Source organism: Staurois parvus, unplaced genomic scaffold (genome assembly GCF_062004578.1).
Source record: "Staurois parvus isolate SC_StPar_1 unplaced genomic scaffold, SC_StPar_1.0 ptg000818l, whole genome shotgun sequence".
Classification (NCBI taxonomy): domain Eukaryota; kingdom Metazoa; phylum Chordata; class Amphibia; order Anura; family Ranidae; genus Staurois; species Staurois parvus.
In genome coordinates this window covers 9,016,945-9,033,386 of record NW_028318614.1, presented here as the reverse complement: position 1 = coordinate 9,033,386, position 16,442 = coordinate 9,016,945, and the positions used below count along the sequence as shown (strand labels likewise).

The 16,442-nt window shown below is 41.3% G+C and overlaps 1 protein-coding gene across 2 annotated transcripts in view; it reads left to right on the top strand.

Moving 5' to 3' along the window:
* Positions 1-14,782, top strand: part of DAGLA (diacylglycerol lipase alpha) — a 75,486-nt gene extending 60,704 nt beyond the window's left edge. For both annotated transcript variants that reach the window (XM_089655041.1, XM_089655042.1), the window contains exons 17-20: positions 6,050-6,246; positions 6,354-6,483; positions 7,740-7,930; positions 13,141-14,782. In XM_089655041.1, coding sequence (XP_089511167.1) covers positions 6,050-6,246; positions 6,354-6,483; positions 7,740-7,930; positions 13,141-14,062 — 1,440 coding nt within the window. In that variant the 3' untranslated portion in view covers positions 14,063-14,782. The remainder of the gene's footprint in view (positions 1-6,049; positions 6,247-6,353; positions 6,484-7,739; positions 7,931-13,140) is intronic.
* Positions 14,783-16,442: the final 1,660 nt, after the last annotated feature.

Here is a 16,442-nt window from a genome sequence, read left to right as displayed (position 1 = left end):
CAATATATATACCAGTAATGGTGGCAATCGGCGGCTTATAGTGGACTGCAATATTGTGGCAGACAACCTGACACTAATTGACACTTTGCGGGAACCAGTGACACTAATACCGTGGGCAGTGCTAAAAATTTACTTTCGCTGTATTAATGACACTGGCTGGGAAGGGGTTAAACATCTAGGACGATCAAATGGTTAATTATGTGCCTAGCCAGTGTTTTGTGTACAGTGTGCTGTTTTTACTAGGTAATCTGCTAGTATTTTATTCCCTGAATAAAATCTAGCAGTTCGCCGTTGACATAACACAGCTCTGCCTTGTTTACATAGGCAGAGCTATGTTATGTCAGTTTCCTCAGTGATCAACAGGTGCTCATCCATTGGCCGCCACCTATTGATCGGTTTCTGCTGTGTCCAGTCAGAGCAGAAGCGGTGCTCCGGCACACGCCCCCCAGTGGTGGAGATGCAAAATCCCAATTATATGCATGATTTTGCACAGAACGTCCACCCTGTAGCAGTAAATTTGCTATAGGGCATATAGCAATTGGTTAAAATGTATCTGTAGGGATTTTTGTTTTAGTTTTTTCGAGTGTGTTTTTAGTTGTTTTGTGGTCTGTGTCCCAATGGGAACATTTTTCTTCTCATCTTGTCTGGAAGACACACCTGGAAGTATGAGGAAATCTCTCCAAAGTGAGAGGAAGCCCCTTTTAGACATTTGTCATTGTAACAGATGTCCCTCTCATCTATTCTGATAAAAGCCATCATTTATGGATTCCCAATCACTTTCTGTCCCAGTGACTTTGATCAACAGTACAGAGAGATTGAATTTTTATTAGGGCTGAAATCAATTAATTGGATAAAAACCTCAAAAAGTGTGATGTGCAGGTAATGTGTACAGTTTTAAAAATATATATTCTTGAATCTCTATACAGTATGCAGTGGTAAATGTAAAAAAACAGCTATATGGCTAGTAAACAAAATATCTAATCCATTCTTTGAACAACAGAAGAGATATACACTCACTGGCCCCTTTATTAGGTACACCTGTTCAATTATTATTATTATACAGGATTTATATAGCGCCAACGGTTTACGCAGCGCTTTACAATAGAATGGGGACAGTACAATTACAATACAGTTTGATGCAGAATTAATTGAAGGGCCCTGCTCATGGAGCTTACAATCTAAAGGAAGGGGGAGGTGGTACAAAAGGTAATAGCTGCAAGAGATGATCTGATGGAGGTAACTTAAGTACAGTTCTTAGGTGGAGGTGGGGTAAGCTTCCCTGAATAAATGAGTTTTCAAGGATCATCTAAAAGCAGACAGGGTAGGAGCTAACTAGACATACTGGGGCAGGGAGTTCCAGAGGAACGGAGAGGCTCTGGAGAAGTTCTGGAGGTGAGAGTGGGAGAAGGTAACAAGGGACCTGGAGAGCAGGAGATCTTGGGAGGAGCGGAGAGGACGGTTTGGGTGATATCTGCAGATGAGGTTGATGATCAGGTGATGTAGCTGACCTTCTGTGTTGTGGTTAGTATTTTGAATTTTTTTAATTTATATGAATTTTATACGTTGGGCTAGTGGAAGCCAGTGAAGAGATTTGCAGAGAGGGGCTGTAGTCACTGATTAGTTAGTAAGGTGTATTAGTCTAGCAGCAGCATTCTTAATAGACTGATGGGGAGATAGCCTGTGTAGGGGTAGGCCAGTGAGGAGGGAGTTGCAGTAGTCAAGGCGGAAAATAACCAAGGAGTGAATAAGCTGTTTTGTGGTGTCGTAAGTCAGGAAGGGTCGCATTCTGGATATGTTGCGGAGATTGAGGCGGCAAGATTTAGCCAGTAATTGGATGTGGGGGCTGAAGGAGAGGTCAGAGTCTAGGATTACACCAACACCCTGGCATGTGGGGAGGGACCAATTGTACCGTTGATCTCAATGACAAATTCATAGGGAGGGGATTGGGGAGGAGGAAATATTACAAGCTCAGTTTTAGAAAGATTGAGTTTGAGGAAGTGGTGTTACATCCATATGGATATGTTACTCAGTAAATTTGTGATACGTAAGGAGATTGAGGGGGTGAGTTGAGTTGAGAGATAGATCTGGGTGTCATCAACATAGAGGTGGTATTGGAAGCCATGGGAGGTTATCAACTAGCACAGGGAAGAGGTATAGAGAGGGAAGAGGAGGGGCCCAAGGACAGAACCTTGGGGTATACCTACAGAAAGAGGAAGCTGAGGAGATGGTATTGTATGTGACACTAAAAGTGCGCTGAGATAGATAGGAGGAGAAATCAGGAAAGAGCAGAGTCACGGAGGCCAAGGGAGTGGAGTTTACTGAGGAGGACCTGGTGGTCAACTGTGTCAAAGGCAGCAGAAAGGTCTAAGAGTATGAGTATGGAGTACTGGCTGTTGGGTTTAGCAGTTAGTAGGTCATTGGTGAGTTTTTATATGGCAGTTTCAGTGGAATGTTGTGGACGGAAGCCGGACTGTAGGGGATCGAGAAATATGTTGTCAGTGAGGTAGCAACTCATACAGTTGTGGACAAGGCGTTTAAGAAGCTTGGAGGCAAACAGATGTAGGGAGATGGCCCTTAAGTTATTCAAACAGGTGGGGTCCAGTGAGGGTTTTTAAGTATGGGGGTAACCAGTGCATGTTTGAGTAGGGAGGGAAAGCTGATAAGGAGAGGTTGAAGATATGGGTTAGAGAGTTTAGGATGAAGCAGGAAGGTGGTTGCAGTAATTGTGAGGGGACAGGGTCCAGTGGACAGCGGAAAGGAGTTTGGCAACTTCCTCGGTGGTAACAGGGTTGAAGGAGGAACGTGTTGAGTGTGGTTTTGGAATTGGTGAGTTTGTTGGTGGGGAAAGCTGGATGCTGGCTATCTCATCACGAATTGTGTTGATTTTGTTTTTGAAATGATTGGCAATCTCCTGTGCAGTAAGTGAGTTGGTGGCTGGAGACAGTGGGGGGTGAAGTAAGGAATTAAGGGTAGAAAAGTTGATGAGGTTTGATGAGAGTGGTGTAGTAGGTTTGTTTAGCAGTGTGGAGGCAGGATTTGTATTTGAGAAGGGCAGATTTGTAGAGGGTGAAGTCTTGTCGGTTTAGTTTTACGCCATGCTCATTCAAGAGCACGGCTGTGTCTCTTGAGACTTCTGGTGTGTTTTGTTTGCCAGGGTTGCAGCAGGCGAGGCATGGTTCTGTGTGTAGATAGAATGAGATAGAGCGAGTGTGTCCAGGGTGGATGACAGTGTGTTGTTGTAGTCCGAAGTGGCCAATTCTGGGCAGTACAGATGTGCAATTTTATCATAAGGGCAGTCAGTAGCAGGAGGAATTGTTCAACTGCTTGGTAACACAAATTGCTAATCAGCCAATCACATGGCAGCAACTCAGTGCATTTGGGCATGTAGACGTGGTGAAGACAACATGCTGAAGTTCAAACCGAGCATCAGAATGGGGAAGAAAAGATATTTAAGTGACTGAACGTGGCATGGTTGTTGGTGCCAGAATGCTGCTGTTGTAGCATGTGTGATTAATCATACTTTTCTACCAATGTAATACCTTTTTTTACATCAATAATTTAAGATTTTCTCCGAAGCCCGCCTCACCACCTGCCCCCTGGACCCTGTCTCCTCACAACTCCTGTGGTCCCCCTCCTCTTCCATCCTATGCTCCCTCTCTCACATCTTCAATCTTTCCCTCTCCACCGGTACCTTCCCCTGCCCTCTAAAGCACACGCACATCATTCCCATACTTAAGAAACCCTCCCTGGACCCCTCCGACCTGAACAACCTAAGACCGATCTCCCTACTGCCATTTACTTCTAAACTACTAGAACGCTTAGTCTACAATCGCCAAAGCTCCCATCTCACCGACAACAACCTTCTCGACCCTTTACAGTCTGGCTTCTGCCCCCTACACTCCACCGAAACTGCCCTACTCAAACTCACCAATGACCAACTAACCGCCAAAACCAATGGCCACTATACTATACTCTTACTACTTGACCTCTCTGTGGCTTTTGACATGGTTGACCATCCCCTCCTCCTAAAAAAATTGCACTCTCTTGGCCCCAGAGACTCCGCTCTCTCCTGGTTCTCCTCCTATCTATCGCAGCGCTCCTTCAGTGTTACCTATAACGCTGCCACCTCCCCTTCACTCCCTCTCTCTGTCGGGGTCTCTCAAGGCTCTGTCCTCGGACCCCTCCTCTTCTCCATCTACACCTCCTCCCTTGGCCAATTGATAAACTCACACGGCTTCAACTACCATCTCTATGCCGACGACACACAAATCTATCTCTCTACCCTTCACCTCACCCCCTCAGTCTCCGATTGCATCACCAGCCTACTGAGTGACATATCGGACTGGATGTCACTCCACTTCCTCAAACTCAACCTTTCCAAAACTGAGCTTTTAGTATTCCCCCCAGCCCGTGCCCTGCCCCCGACTTCTCCATCAAGATCAACAACACTACCATCAGTCCCACCCCTCACGCCAGGGTGCTAGGCGTAATCCTAGACTCCAATCTGTCCTTTCAGCCCCAGGTCCAATCACTGACAAACTCATGTAGACTTCACCTCCGCTACATCTCCAAGATACGACTGTTCCTAACCTCTGAAACCACTAAGCAACTCATCCACTCCCTTATTATATCACGCCTTGACTACTGTAACTCCCTCCTCACTGGCCTACCTCATCGCAGGCTATCCCCACTCCAGTCCATCATGAATGCTGCTGCCAGACTCATTCACCTTACTAACCGCTCTGTATCTGCCACCCCTCTCTGCCAATCCCTTCACTGGCTTCCAATTGCCCAGCGGATAAAATTCAAAACACTGACGTACGAAGCCGTTCAGAACACTGCCCCTGACTACATCACCGACCTTGTCTCTAAATACCACCCAAACCGTACTCTCCGCTCCTAGCAAGACCTCCTACTCTCTAGCTCCCTTGTCTCCTCCTCCCATGTTCGTCTCCAGGATTTCTCACGGGCTTCATCCATCCTCTGGAACTTCCTACCTCAAGCTATCAGGCTATCACGCTACCCTGCTCACTTTTAGGAGCACTCTGAAAACGCATCTCTTCAGGAAAGCCTACCCTGACACCGGCTAACTACTGGAATCCCCTACTCCCCCAACCACTCCATCCCCCACAGCTAATTACCTCTTGTACCATTATCCCCTCCCCCTAGATTGTAAGCTCCAAGGAGCAGGGCCCTCTTATATTGAACTGTATTGTTACTGTACTGTCTCCCTCCTTAATGTAAAGCGCTGAGCAAACTGTCGGCTCCTGTATTATAATAATAAGGTTTAGCATGGTTTACAAAAAAAAAAGAGAGAAACTATTGTTTTTATCCCCAGCAAAACTCCCTTAAAGCAGGGTATCGTCCACAATAAACAGTTATGAATCAAACGAGTGCTGGTGAAGCTTAACATGTTTGAATAACATGACATAATTTAATCTCTTTAGAGTATGCAAAAACAGATCATATAAATAATCTGATCAAGACAATTGTAACTCTGATTAAATGGGACAAAGTGGCAAATTAGCATGTCTCAACTCGGTAGAAATGGTTTGCAAGTAGGATTACAATGCTGTAAACCCACATTGGCTATTTACCAATATGAAGAGAAAAAATTGCAGGGATGATATACATTTTTTGTGTGTGAAGGCAGAAATCTCTGCATTTTATATTGTAAATTGTTCATATTAACATTCACATGGGCATACTGATCTATTCACCCATGCAAAGGCCTGTCTTCACCCACGCAGAATGCACAAGTGTTCCATGTACATCTATCAGAGACCAATGTACACATCAGAACACAGACATCCTTCCGATCTGTGCATCAGTCCCACACAGATGTACACTCGGGAATGTCCTTGGAGGTCTGTGCAGGGTGAAGACGGCCCTTCACATTGGTGTATGAATCGGTATGCTTGTGTAAAGTCTAAAAGAATATGTTCACAGATCAGTTGGTAAACAGGGTCCCTGTTGTCAGCAGCCTAACAGAAGAACTTTATTGACTCTACAGCTGATCATAAGTTCCTCTTTCTTGCTGTTTGTATAGTGGCGGATCATCCTAGGGGGTACAAAGTGTATACCTAAATCAGAACTTCCTGATGAGTCTGATGGGATAACTGTGCCAAATAACCGACTCTGGACTCACCCTAGTGATCTAACCATAGCGCTGTCTGCCAGCACGCCACTCTACCCACCTGGACGAATCATTCATGTAGTGCACAACCATCCTGAGGAGCGATGCTGGTAAGTGTATGGGGACTACCATACAGAATGTTATAAAAAGCTTTGATTAATGATATTCACCATACTCACATTTCCTGTAATACTGGACTTGCCTTTACCTTGTGAAGTTTCTGGGATCAAGAGGAACCAACATACTTTGCCATTTGGGGGGACAACAAAGCATTTGAGGAAGTTATCATCTCTCCAGCCATGCTGCATGAACACCTCCCTCATGTTGTGATGGAAGGACTCAATAAGGTAAGAGAAAGCAGGTGCTTAAGAATATGTTACATGTTACACTCTAAATTCCTAAAGGTGAACTTAGCCTTTATAAACTGTTTAGATACTATATTTTTTTCACCCTGCTGGATAGCAAAAAAGCCTCCAATCCCCCCAGTATTCTTTATTACATAATAATTCACCACCTCTGATGTAAAAGCCTAAACAAAATTAACAGTGAAATTTCACCAGGTTTTAGCATTCTTTTTACCTTTATGTTTTGGGCGTAAAAAACGTTTTATAAAGAAACTATTGTACAAATTATAAAGGAGTTGACATAATGGGAACATTAGAATATTTCTCACAGAGCAGATCTCATGTTTCTCGCACCAGGTAATCATTTTGTTGGGACATTGAAGGCAGGATAAAACAAAAAGTACTCTAAGGAAAGAAGGAGTGATTCATAGAGCTTTTCATTTTAGGATCGTAGTACGTAGTATGTGACTTATAAACGTAGTGCATAGGAGTTTTAAGGCAGTTGCTCTAATGTCTTTAGTTGATGGTAATGGGAACCACAGTGACGGATGTAAGATTTGCAAAATATTATCTGTTCCTGCTGCATCATACACAAATGCAGCTTCGCAAACCTGATCTTTTTTCTGAGGCACCACATATCTGTGCTCCAGCATTTGTGCTGGAATTGCGCTCCCAAAACGTAGACCGAGCTGTCACCTCTTGCTCCTGGTTTTGTTGTAATGATCTGGACACGGTAAGCCTCTGTCTCGTGGTCAGTGTTGGCTATCACCGTGATCAATCTTTAAAACCTACCCCTGTACTGTCTATGAATGGACATGAAAAAAATATGGTATTAAACTTCAAAAAATATTTTTTACTATCTTGGCCAGTTTTCCTTTAATCATATAAAAATTCCGATAATTAAATACCTTCTCTAAAATGGCCACCACAATACTTTTGGTTTGCGTCTGATGTCACTTCCTACTGACGCGTTTCGTCACATTGACTTCCTTATAGGCTGTGACAACACACTTTATGCGTTGAGGACATACTACGTTATATTTATTTTATTTTATTGGGAGCAATTGCAGAATTGCAGAGTAATCTGGTGAGAGCATAAGAATTCTGAATGTTTTATATAGATTTTAAGGAATAACGTTGCCCTGATTTGATAGTGGTATACTTTTGACCTGTTTGTTTACCCTTTTAAACAAGTGTCAAGTCTTTTTAATTCTTATTGCACTTCCAGCATTTACTAGCATGATTATTTTCCTTACCAGGTTCTGGAGAATTATAACAAAGGCAAGACAGCTCTACTTTCTGCTGCAAAAGTGATGGTTAGTCCAACAGAAGTTGACCTAAACCCTGAGCTGATCTTCCACCAACCACCCCATCTGTCTCCTCCCATCTTGGAGGTGATACCTGCCATAATGCCTGGGACAAATGCCAACAGGAGGAACAGCAGCACCAAGTAAGCAGTGAGATGTTCAGTGGTACAGCATTGCTATGCTCAGAGACTATATATGCTGTCCACTTCTAGCCATAAAGATTTTCATTTTGAAAATGTTCCAGCTGCTTCTGATCATGGCCACCTCGCATATTACCCCTGAAAACAAGCAGGGCCTGTATCCCATCATTGTTTGTGTTACTCATTTGTCTAGTATTGCTGCTCTGCTATCTGACAAAGTACTTTAATACATTTTCATAGAAATAACATACTCCCATGTGTCTTTTGTTTTGCATCCAAACTTGTCGTGTTGTGTGGATGTGGGTGCATGGTTGAGGGATAAATTTGATGTTGACTGGCATGATCTAAAATGGGTTCTAAAGCAGGAATCTGTTAGGAAGTATGCAACTTATTGCAGCTTTTTGCAGCAATTACTTAAATGTATTCCACTTCTTAATCTTCTTCCATCTGTCTCACATTTCCTTACGCATGTTTCTTGTCCTTGTTATTTAGGAACCTGTGTGGTGTGATCTGATTTCTCTTTGCTCGCCTGTGTAATGGACACTGTTCTGTCCCTTTTTCTTGCATTACCATGGCCTGTTTGTGTCGTGATTTGTAATCTCATCTGTGAGTTTTTTCAAACTTTTTTTTCTCCCCCAAAACATGTCATATCAGTTTGTAATTTGTCCTTTATTGTTTATTCACTAGCTGTTTCTAGTTTTGTACACTGTGAAATTGCTTCTTCTCCGGAGATGAACTAATGTAGTATGGGTCTCGTACGAATGTTAGATCTGTTCCTGGGTATATTTGACCCACTGCTTCAAAAAATGGCACCAATTTTTCCCTATCAGCTCTCGTTTTTATAGATGCAGCATAAATGCCACTCTTCACTTTGGTCGCCTGTCAAAAATTAGGTTATTTTTATTGTAGTGTTTTACTTTTCTCCTTTACATAAAAGAAACATATAAAAAAGTAGCCATATCCTCTATAGTGCTTGACCTGCAGAAATATAACGATTAGTGGTAATATACATATGCCTCCTATACGATCATAACTTTAATACAGTTAATAACTTACACTTTATAATCCAATGTTTCTGATGTAAATTACAGTTGGAAGTACGTCAATACTTACTAACTTGTATGCAAAAAACACAAACTAGGTAACAGAAGAATAATTTGATCAACAAGATCTTTTCAAAAACTGACTAAAAATTCTATAAATTCAGCCATATCTAAGAAACTAGAGCTCATGCAGTCTAGAAAATGCAATTTCCTGAATCCGTGACCCAAACAACCCCAAGAACAGGTCTAAAAAGCAAGGCACCAATATTTTTTTGGGGGGCTGTGTTATTTATCAAGAAAGAATGGCCATAGACATTAGTGGGTGGTTAGATGCAAAGACATGGTCCAACTGCCCAAACATTCAAAAGACTGTAATAAACATGGCAGCTTGAATCACCGGAATGTAAATGATAATATAAAGATGGGAGGGGATGTTTCCGATGGAGATTTCCAAGAGCAGCTTATCATGGTGAAATGGTATAGCAAAATAGCACTTTCAAGTGATCCTTTTGTTAAATTAAAGCCATGAACCCCAAACTTACTATATAGTGAAGGTACTTTCAGTGGCCTGAATGTTTATTCAAACTTTCTGCAGGTAGCTCCATGAGCCTAGAGTTCTGGGGTGCTCTGATATATAAAAATAAACTACAACCCTCATTTGGGGTTGATTGCTTTGCCTTCCAACCCAAGCCTTGCTTCTGGGCCATCACTCTCATATGATGCCTTATTAAACATTAATGAGACTCAGGAATAGGCAATCAGAGCTGGTACACGAAAAGCTGGCTGAATCTGACTTGATTTTTCACTACATAGCAAGTACTGGTTTCATAGCATTTATATAGTCACAGGTCTCAATCAAAGAAATTGCCCATGGGACTTTAAAGAAGCTGCGACAAACAACAACAGGTAAAAAATACTGTAAAAATCTGCTTTTTATTCACATACAAAATTGAAATTAAAACCCTAATAAAATACAGTGAAACATATCAAAACATTATGGATAACATGTATCAAACTAACCAGCTGATATCATGACACTCAACGCATTTTGTTTACTTCATCAGGAGAATGTAATGATTCTTAGGATATCTGTGGAGAAGCCATGTCAGTTAGTACAGGAAAAAAAAGACACATAAGCAAAATGCATATTGAGAAAAAAACATACAGTTAGTGATATTTCCTATGTGTCCAGACTTTAGGGATACCCTGTACAACAAAATTTCTTCAAGGGCGATAGCCAGACACATCAAGGCATAACTTACCCAGTAATATACAAACTATATGAAAGTCAGAATCAAAGATTCTTTTCTGGCAAAAAAACAATGGCATGTGATGGAGAAACAGCATGGGACACACTTTTTCCAGGAGCTGTAGAGAGGGCAGGAAACCACAAAGCAGGGGCCACACCGTGGGAGTAGTGGGCCAGATTGCCAACCATATAGTGGAAGGCTAAAGTAAAGAAAATAAGGTCTAAGTATTTATGACCAATTGTCAAAAACCTCAGTGGTGAAAATTAAAAAAAAAAGGTGACCCTAGGTTGGGCAGGAAACAAAATACATGAATACCTCTTGTAAGAAGTCAGATATGGTACAATATTAGGAACCCCCAGAGGGTCAGACGGGAACATTACAAATAAAGAAGGAAATAGAGAAGGCAAAGCCCATTTACCATATTGCTAAAAGTGCCAACAAGACAAATAAGCAAAATATGACAAAATAAAAATGACCAATTGTCAAAAATCTCAGTGGTAAAAAATTAAATAAGTGTGGCCCTAGGGTGGGGCACGAAACAAAATCGTTGAATTCCTCTTGTGAGAAATCAGATAAAGTGCACTAATAAGAACCCCCAGAGAGTCAGAAGGGAGCATTACAAATAAAGAATAAAAAAGAAGAAAGGGAAAACCCATAGACCAACAAGACAAACAAGCAAAATAAGGCAAGGTAGATTACCTAGAAGCAACCATGAACTTCTATGATCAGACCACAAACATCCAAGGTGTTCATAGCCATCACCTCAACCACAAAGGAAATAAAGGCAGAGGAAAAAAGAAACCCATTACATATACCTGCCACTGGATGCCACACTCAATCTATTGTCATGTGGGAGATGTTGGTCACAGGTTTTTATTAATATGTGTTCAAACAATTTTCTTCTAAGCCCCTGGTGCCCAACTGTCAACCCTCCAGCTGTCTATCAGCTGCTCATGCCTTCTTCAGCTGTACTGGCTGCATTGAGTGCTGGACAAGCATCACATGTGGGCAATGGGGAAAGAAAGCAAACAAACAGCAATAGCTGTTATGCTTTCTTTAGGAGGGCCAGACAAATGTTCTTCCTTCCTATATGACAAGGTCATGTGATTGTGTGGTGTTCAGACTAACCTGATGTCAGAGGCTGTCAGTCCAGCCCTGCTAATGAGGTGAGGTGAGGTAGTGCTACAGAGCAGTGAAAATGGAAAGAAAATAGAGGTTAATGTGAGTTTATTTAATGAATAGTTACAGGCATCTGTATGTTATACATAGTTTCATTGGTCCAGCTTGATCCAATATAACTTTGTATGTACTATACTTAATCAATGTATTATACTTGATACATGAGCTGCACTAGCAGATAGTAGAGTCATCCTCCTGGCTGAACGATGAGGTAGAGGCACGTGAATCTCCAAATTGACTGAACAGAATTATAAATCATTTGCCTGCTAAAACAGTTGATGTAAATATCATATAATTCAAGTGTGCAATTATCTCAGGGGCGTCCAACCTTTTGATTTTGTTGAGCCACATTGGAAGAAGAGGAATTGTCTTGGGCCACACATAAAATATACTAACAATAAAAGGATAGCTGATGAGCAGAAAAGGTTGGGCAGATCACAAGTTACAGATCACTGATACAGTACCTGAGTAATAAAACTTAATTTTTTGTAATATTTTTTATTATAAAAATAAAAGAGGGCAACATAAAACTAGTACAATATTTGACACTGTTTTTGATAAGTTAATGCATCAATATCTGTGTTGGGCTGTATTCATAACTCTTGGGCCACAGGTTGGACACCCCTGAATTAGCTGTCTGTCTTGAGTTCTGCTAAAAGAGTACATGAGCAGTTTTTATTATTCTGAGATCATTTTTGCTGGTTCACATTCGGAGGAAAAGCTTTTTCATTAAAGGAAGTGACACTTGCATTTATGAATGGCATTCCCTGGCTTAGTTATCAACTCTTTCAGCTAAACTGGTAAGTGGGGAAAAATGTAAGACAATGTGTTGCAAAGCTGTATATGTTTTTCGGTCTTCATGCACTTGTTTACTGCTTATTAGTGGCAGTTTATAACATTGAACCTTTTCCCTGAATTGCTAGCTTAGAACTACTAGTATGCTGCAATAGTTGGGCAATGGTTTTGTACCTTATTCTGTTCCGCAGATTGCATTAAATACCCACAGCTGAAGACATCCTGTGGAAGCTGAAGTTCACAGCTGAGAATAAGTTTACAGTTTATCTAAAGCCGAAAGTTTTTTTTTTTTATCTGGATTGGGAAGATCACTGAGTGAGGAAAAATGAAACATTTTGATTTGTCATCAAAACATTAATAAGAGGAAAAACCTCTAATGTGGACACCATTTATAGTTTTGTGGTAATTTCCTCACTTCCTATTTTGTCTACAGTACAGGAAGTAATGTAAAACTCTCAAATGGGAAACAAATGACAAAAATAAACCTGAAAAGCATTTTAACTTTCTCTACTCTATTCAAAATTTCACAATTAAAAAAAATAGCTTTTGCTATAGGGTACTTTTAGCACACAGTTTTGTTCCCTGAGTTTCAGTGTATAAATGCAAACCTTTATATGCCTTTTCAAGCTGCTGAAAAATCGGACATTCAGAAATGCAAGTGCATTTGGTTTTGTAGTGTACTTATATACATATATGTTACATGTTTGCATTCCTGTTTTAAGTTGCTAGGTATTATAATGATAGAATCATTTAGAATTTTTTAAAAATTCAATGGAATCCTGGCCATGCAGGTTTGTTAAAAAGTTAGCATGGTGCCTCTTTGTCCAGATTGCATTCAATGCTATGTACCCTGTAATGTATTCTGACTTTGGTGGCTATTCTTTTGCATTCTTTAATCTTGCATTTGCATTAAAAAGATACTTGTATTATTTTTCCACTTCCGTAGGAGTAAACAATCTGAGATTAGCCTTGAAGGATTCTACGACTCTCGGCTTCTGTCCCCAATATTGAAGGATCCCGTTGAACTATTGTTGATGAGCACCAAGGACTGCCTGGCAGTTTCCCTGCAGGACCGTAGAGCTCCACTGGCTACAATGGAGAGCCTGTCAGACAATGAGTCCGTATACAGTTTTGATTCAAGGCGTTCCTCTGGGTTCCGAAGCATTCGGGGTTCCCCTAGTTTAAGAGCTGTACTGGAACGTGATGAGTCTCACTGTTTTTTCATTGATCCCACCATTCCAGAGGAGAACCCATCTCTAAGCTCTCGCACAGAGCTTTTGGGGGCAGATGCCCTTTCTAAACACTCACAGGAAAGCCAACATACTGAAATTGTTCATAACAGTGGTCGGTCATCTCCAGGGGACCTGCCACCCTGGGAGGAAGAGAATGTAGCAGGAGCAGAGACCACAAGGGTGCAAACGCCTGCACAGGAGGAGCGGTCTTTACAGAATGGCCGCCTCACAGAGGTTCCCAGCCCACAAGTATTAGAATTTGCAGAATTTATAGACAGTCTCTTCAATTTAGACAGTAAAAGTGGGTCTTTGCAAGACCTCTACAATATGATGGTGTCAGAAGGAACAGATCGAGAAATGGCTAAGTCAGTAAGCGATCAGGAGATACTTCTAAGAGCACAGTTTGAGCCAAATCTGGTGCCGAAGCCTCCTCGCCTCTTTGCTGGCTCAACTGATCCATCCTCGGGCATATCTGTGTCTGCCTCTTTTCCTCTCAGCTCTTCGGGTGAGCTCATGGACTTGACACCCACAGGGATGAGCAGCCAAGAGTGTTTGACTCCAGATCCCACGCGGACTGCCACGCCCACAGGGCCTACACATGCTAAACAGGAAGAATTGCTCATTTCTGCTCTCTAGCAGAACGCACAAAGAACATTAGGTAGAATATATATGGAGGGAATGCAGCTTTAGAAATAGAAATCTGCCAGGCTACTGTAGGAAGAGATATTCCAGAGCTTAGTTAGCAAAGGTGATTGAGATGGCAGAGATAGCTGCCATCCTGCCATTAAGGTTTATACCTATGGTACCACTATTTTGCAAACCATGCGGCAGCTAAAAGGTATGTTGGAACCTTTGAGAAGATCATAAACCAAGGAAAATGAATTGTTGCACTATGAAGATGCCACCACATGGCAGTCTTGCATGGCTTCTACTTTACCAGCCAAGGCTTTATGCCAACCTGTGTCATTGGTCTGTGGGAATGTTGAAGTTTATAAGAAAACTTGAGTGGGCTTTTTTAAGTTGCATTACCACTTTCTGCCCTAGGGCATTTAGATAAGGCCATATTTCTACCTTTTGCTCTACAAACGAATAGTCATACTGCAGTCTGTCAACCATTGTGGGGCAAACAGGGACACTCCTCTACCCTTTGCCTTCATTGCTTATGTCATTTATGTGCCATTATGTTTCCTGACTAGATTATGTGGAGGAATGTATGAGTGGCAAATTTGTGTAATAGAATATGAACTGGAATATTAGGGATGTTTAACCAGCATTACCTCTGTGCACTGCTCTGTGGCAAAATGAAAGTGACATGTACTATGGGAAACATTTAGGACAATATGCATTTTCACTGTTGGTGATGTCTTTTACTTCAGTTAAAATTGTGTGTATGAGACCACCATGCATGGAGCAATAAGAAACTGGTTAAAGGCATGCTCTCTCTCCAATATTAAAGGATGCAAAAAAGCCATGTAATCATGGCTGTATTAATGTGCTGTTATAGCATGAGTTGAGTTCAGTGGCCATGCACAAAGCAGACAGTAGAACCAGTTGTTCAATGACAGCTTTCATAGATATGGTCATTGCACCTTTGGAATATTTGTACCATCCAAATACCACTCTGGTATGTGAACTGCTGTTACTTGCAATATTGTGCTTCATTATTTGCATCTAAGTACTAAAAGAACGCTTTTGAGTCCAGTTACAGCATGTATAACCTTTATAAAGGGGGAGTGTCTGGCTGTTCATGTTGTGTTGCTATGAGCAAACAGTAAAAAAAAAAGATTTTAGATTCTTAGATCTTTGGACTGATGCTCCCATTAGACCTTTTACACATAAAAGGTCTGTACTGCTGTACTTACCACCATGGATAATGAGCTGTCTGTGTCCAGGGATTTGAAATTCCTGCTCTTTTCCCTCTTTTATGTGTAGTGCTTTCAGGATGGATCAGAGCGATACTGATTGGTTAGCAACGGCACAGAGCATCGCTCTGATCCATCCTGAAAACGCAGCACAGAGAAGAGGGAAAATGTGGGATTTTCACATCCCTGGACCCCTGCACCAGCTGCAAAGTCACTGATAGCTCATCACCCATGGAGATAAGCACAACAGGGATCAGGAGGATTGAGAGGGTGTATGGTGTGGTGCGTGTTCACCTCTTCATTTTTTTCTGAAAAGGTGAATTAACCCTTTAAACTTTGGGTCCCCGAGATAAGGGGTGCCCTGTTTTTGTTGAGAGCAGTCTCATCAGAACTGTAGCATTCCATATGAAGGAGTGTCCACTTGGTCAGCAAAGCGTTGATGAGCATTGATATATGTGCTCACCATAGGAATCTGTTATTTCTTTGGCAATATATGTTCACTCTTTGCTTGTGTACATTAAGTTTAGCCACATAGGTAGGGCTGGGAGCATCCATTAATAGTCATCTGTGTGAGCTCTGATACTTGAACAGCTTAACTTCAACTTGATGCACAATAACCACACCCGAATATTGGGTGTTACTATATAAAATACTTAGAGAAAAATGGATCAACAAAATTTAAGCAAAATACAGAAAAACTGCATAAAAGGACAGTTTTGTTTTTTTACATTTTTGCAGGTTTAAAATCATATATATTCTATTATGGATTTTAAGTTTTATAACAAACTCCATCTTGCTTGAGGTGATTGTAGCGATATTAATGCACTTGCAAAAGAAACAATTGAGTACTGTCTGTGATACCTTTTTTATTTGCACTAACATACAATTTTCAGGTCAAGCTTTTGGGGTATGTCCCCTTCTTCAAGGTCCAAGCAGTACTACTTCACAAAGTTTTAGCAGAATGTTAAAAGAAACAAACTCACACAACCGGACCACACTATGGAAGACCTCAATATCTTAGTTCTTAAAGGGAATTTCAAAACTATGGATTTTAAGTTTTATAACAATCTCCATCTTGCTTGAGGTGATTGTAGCTATATTAATGCACTTGCGACAGAAACAATTGAGTACTGTCCGTAATACTTTTTTTATTT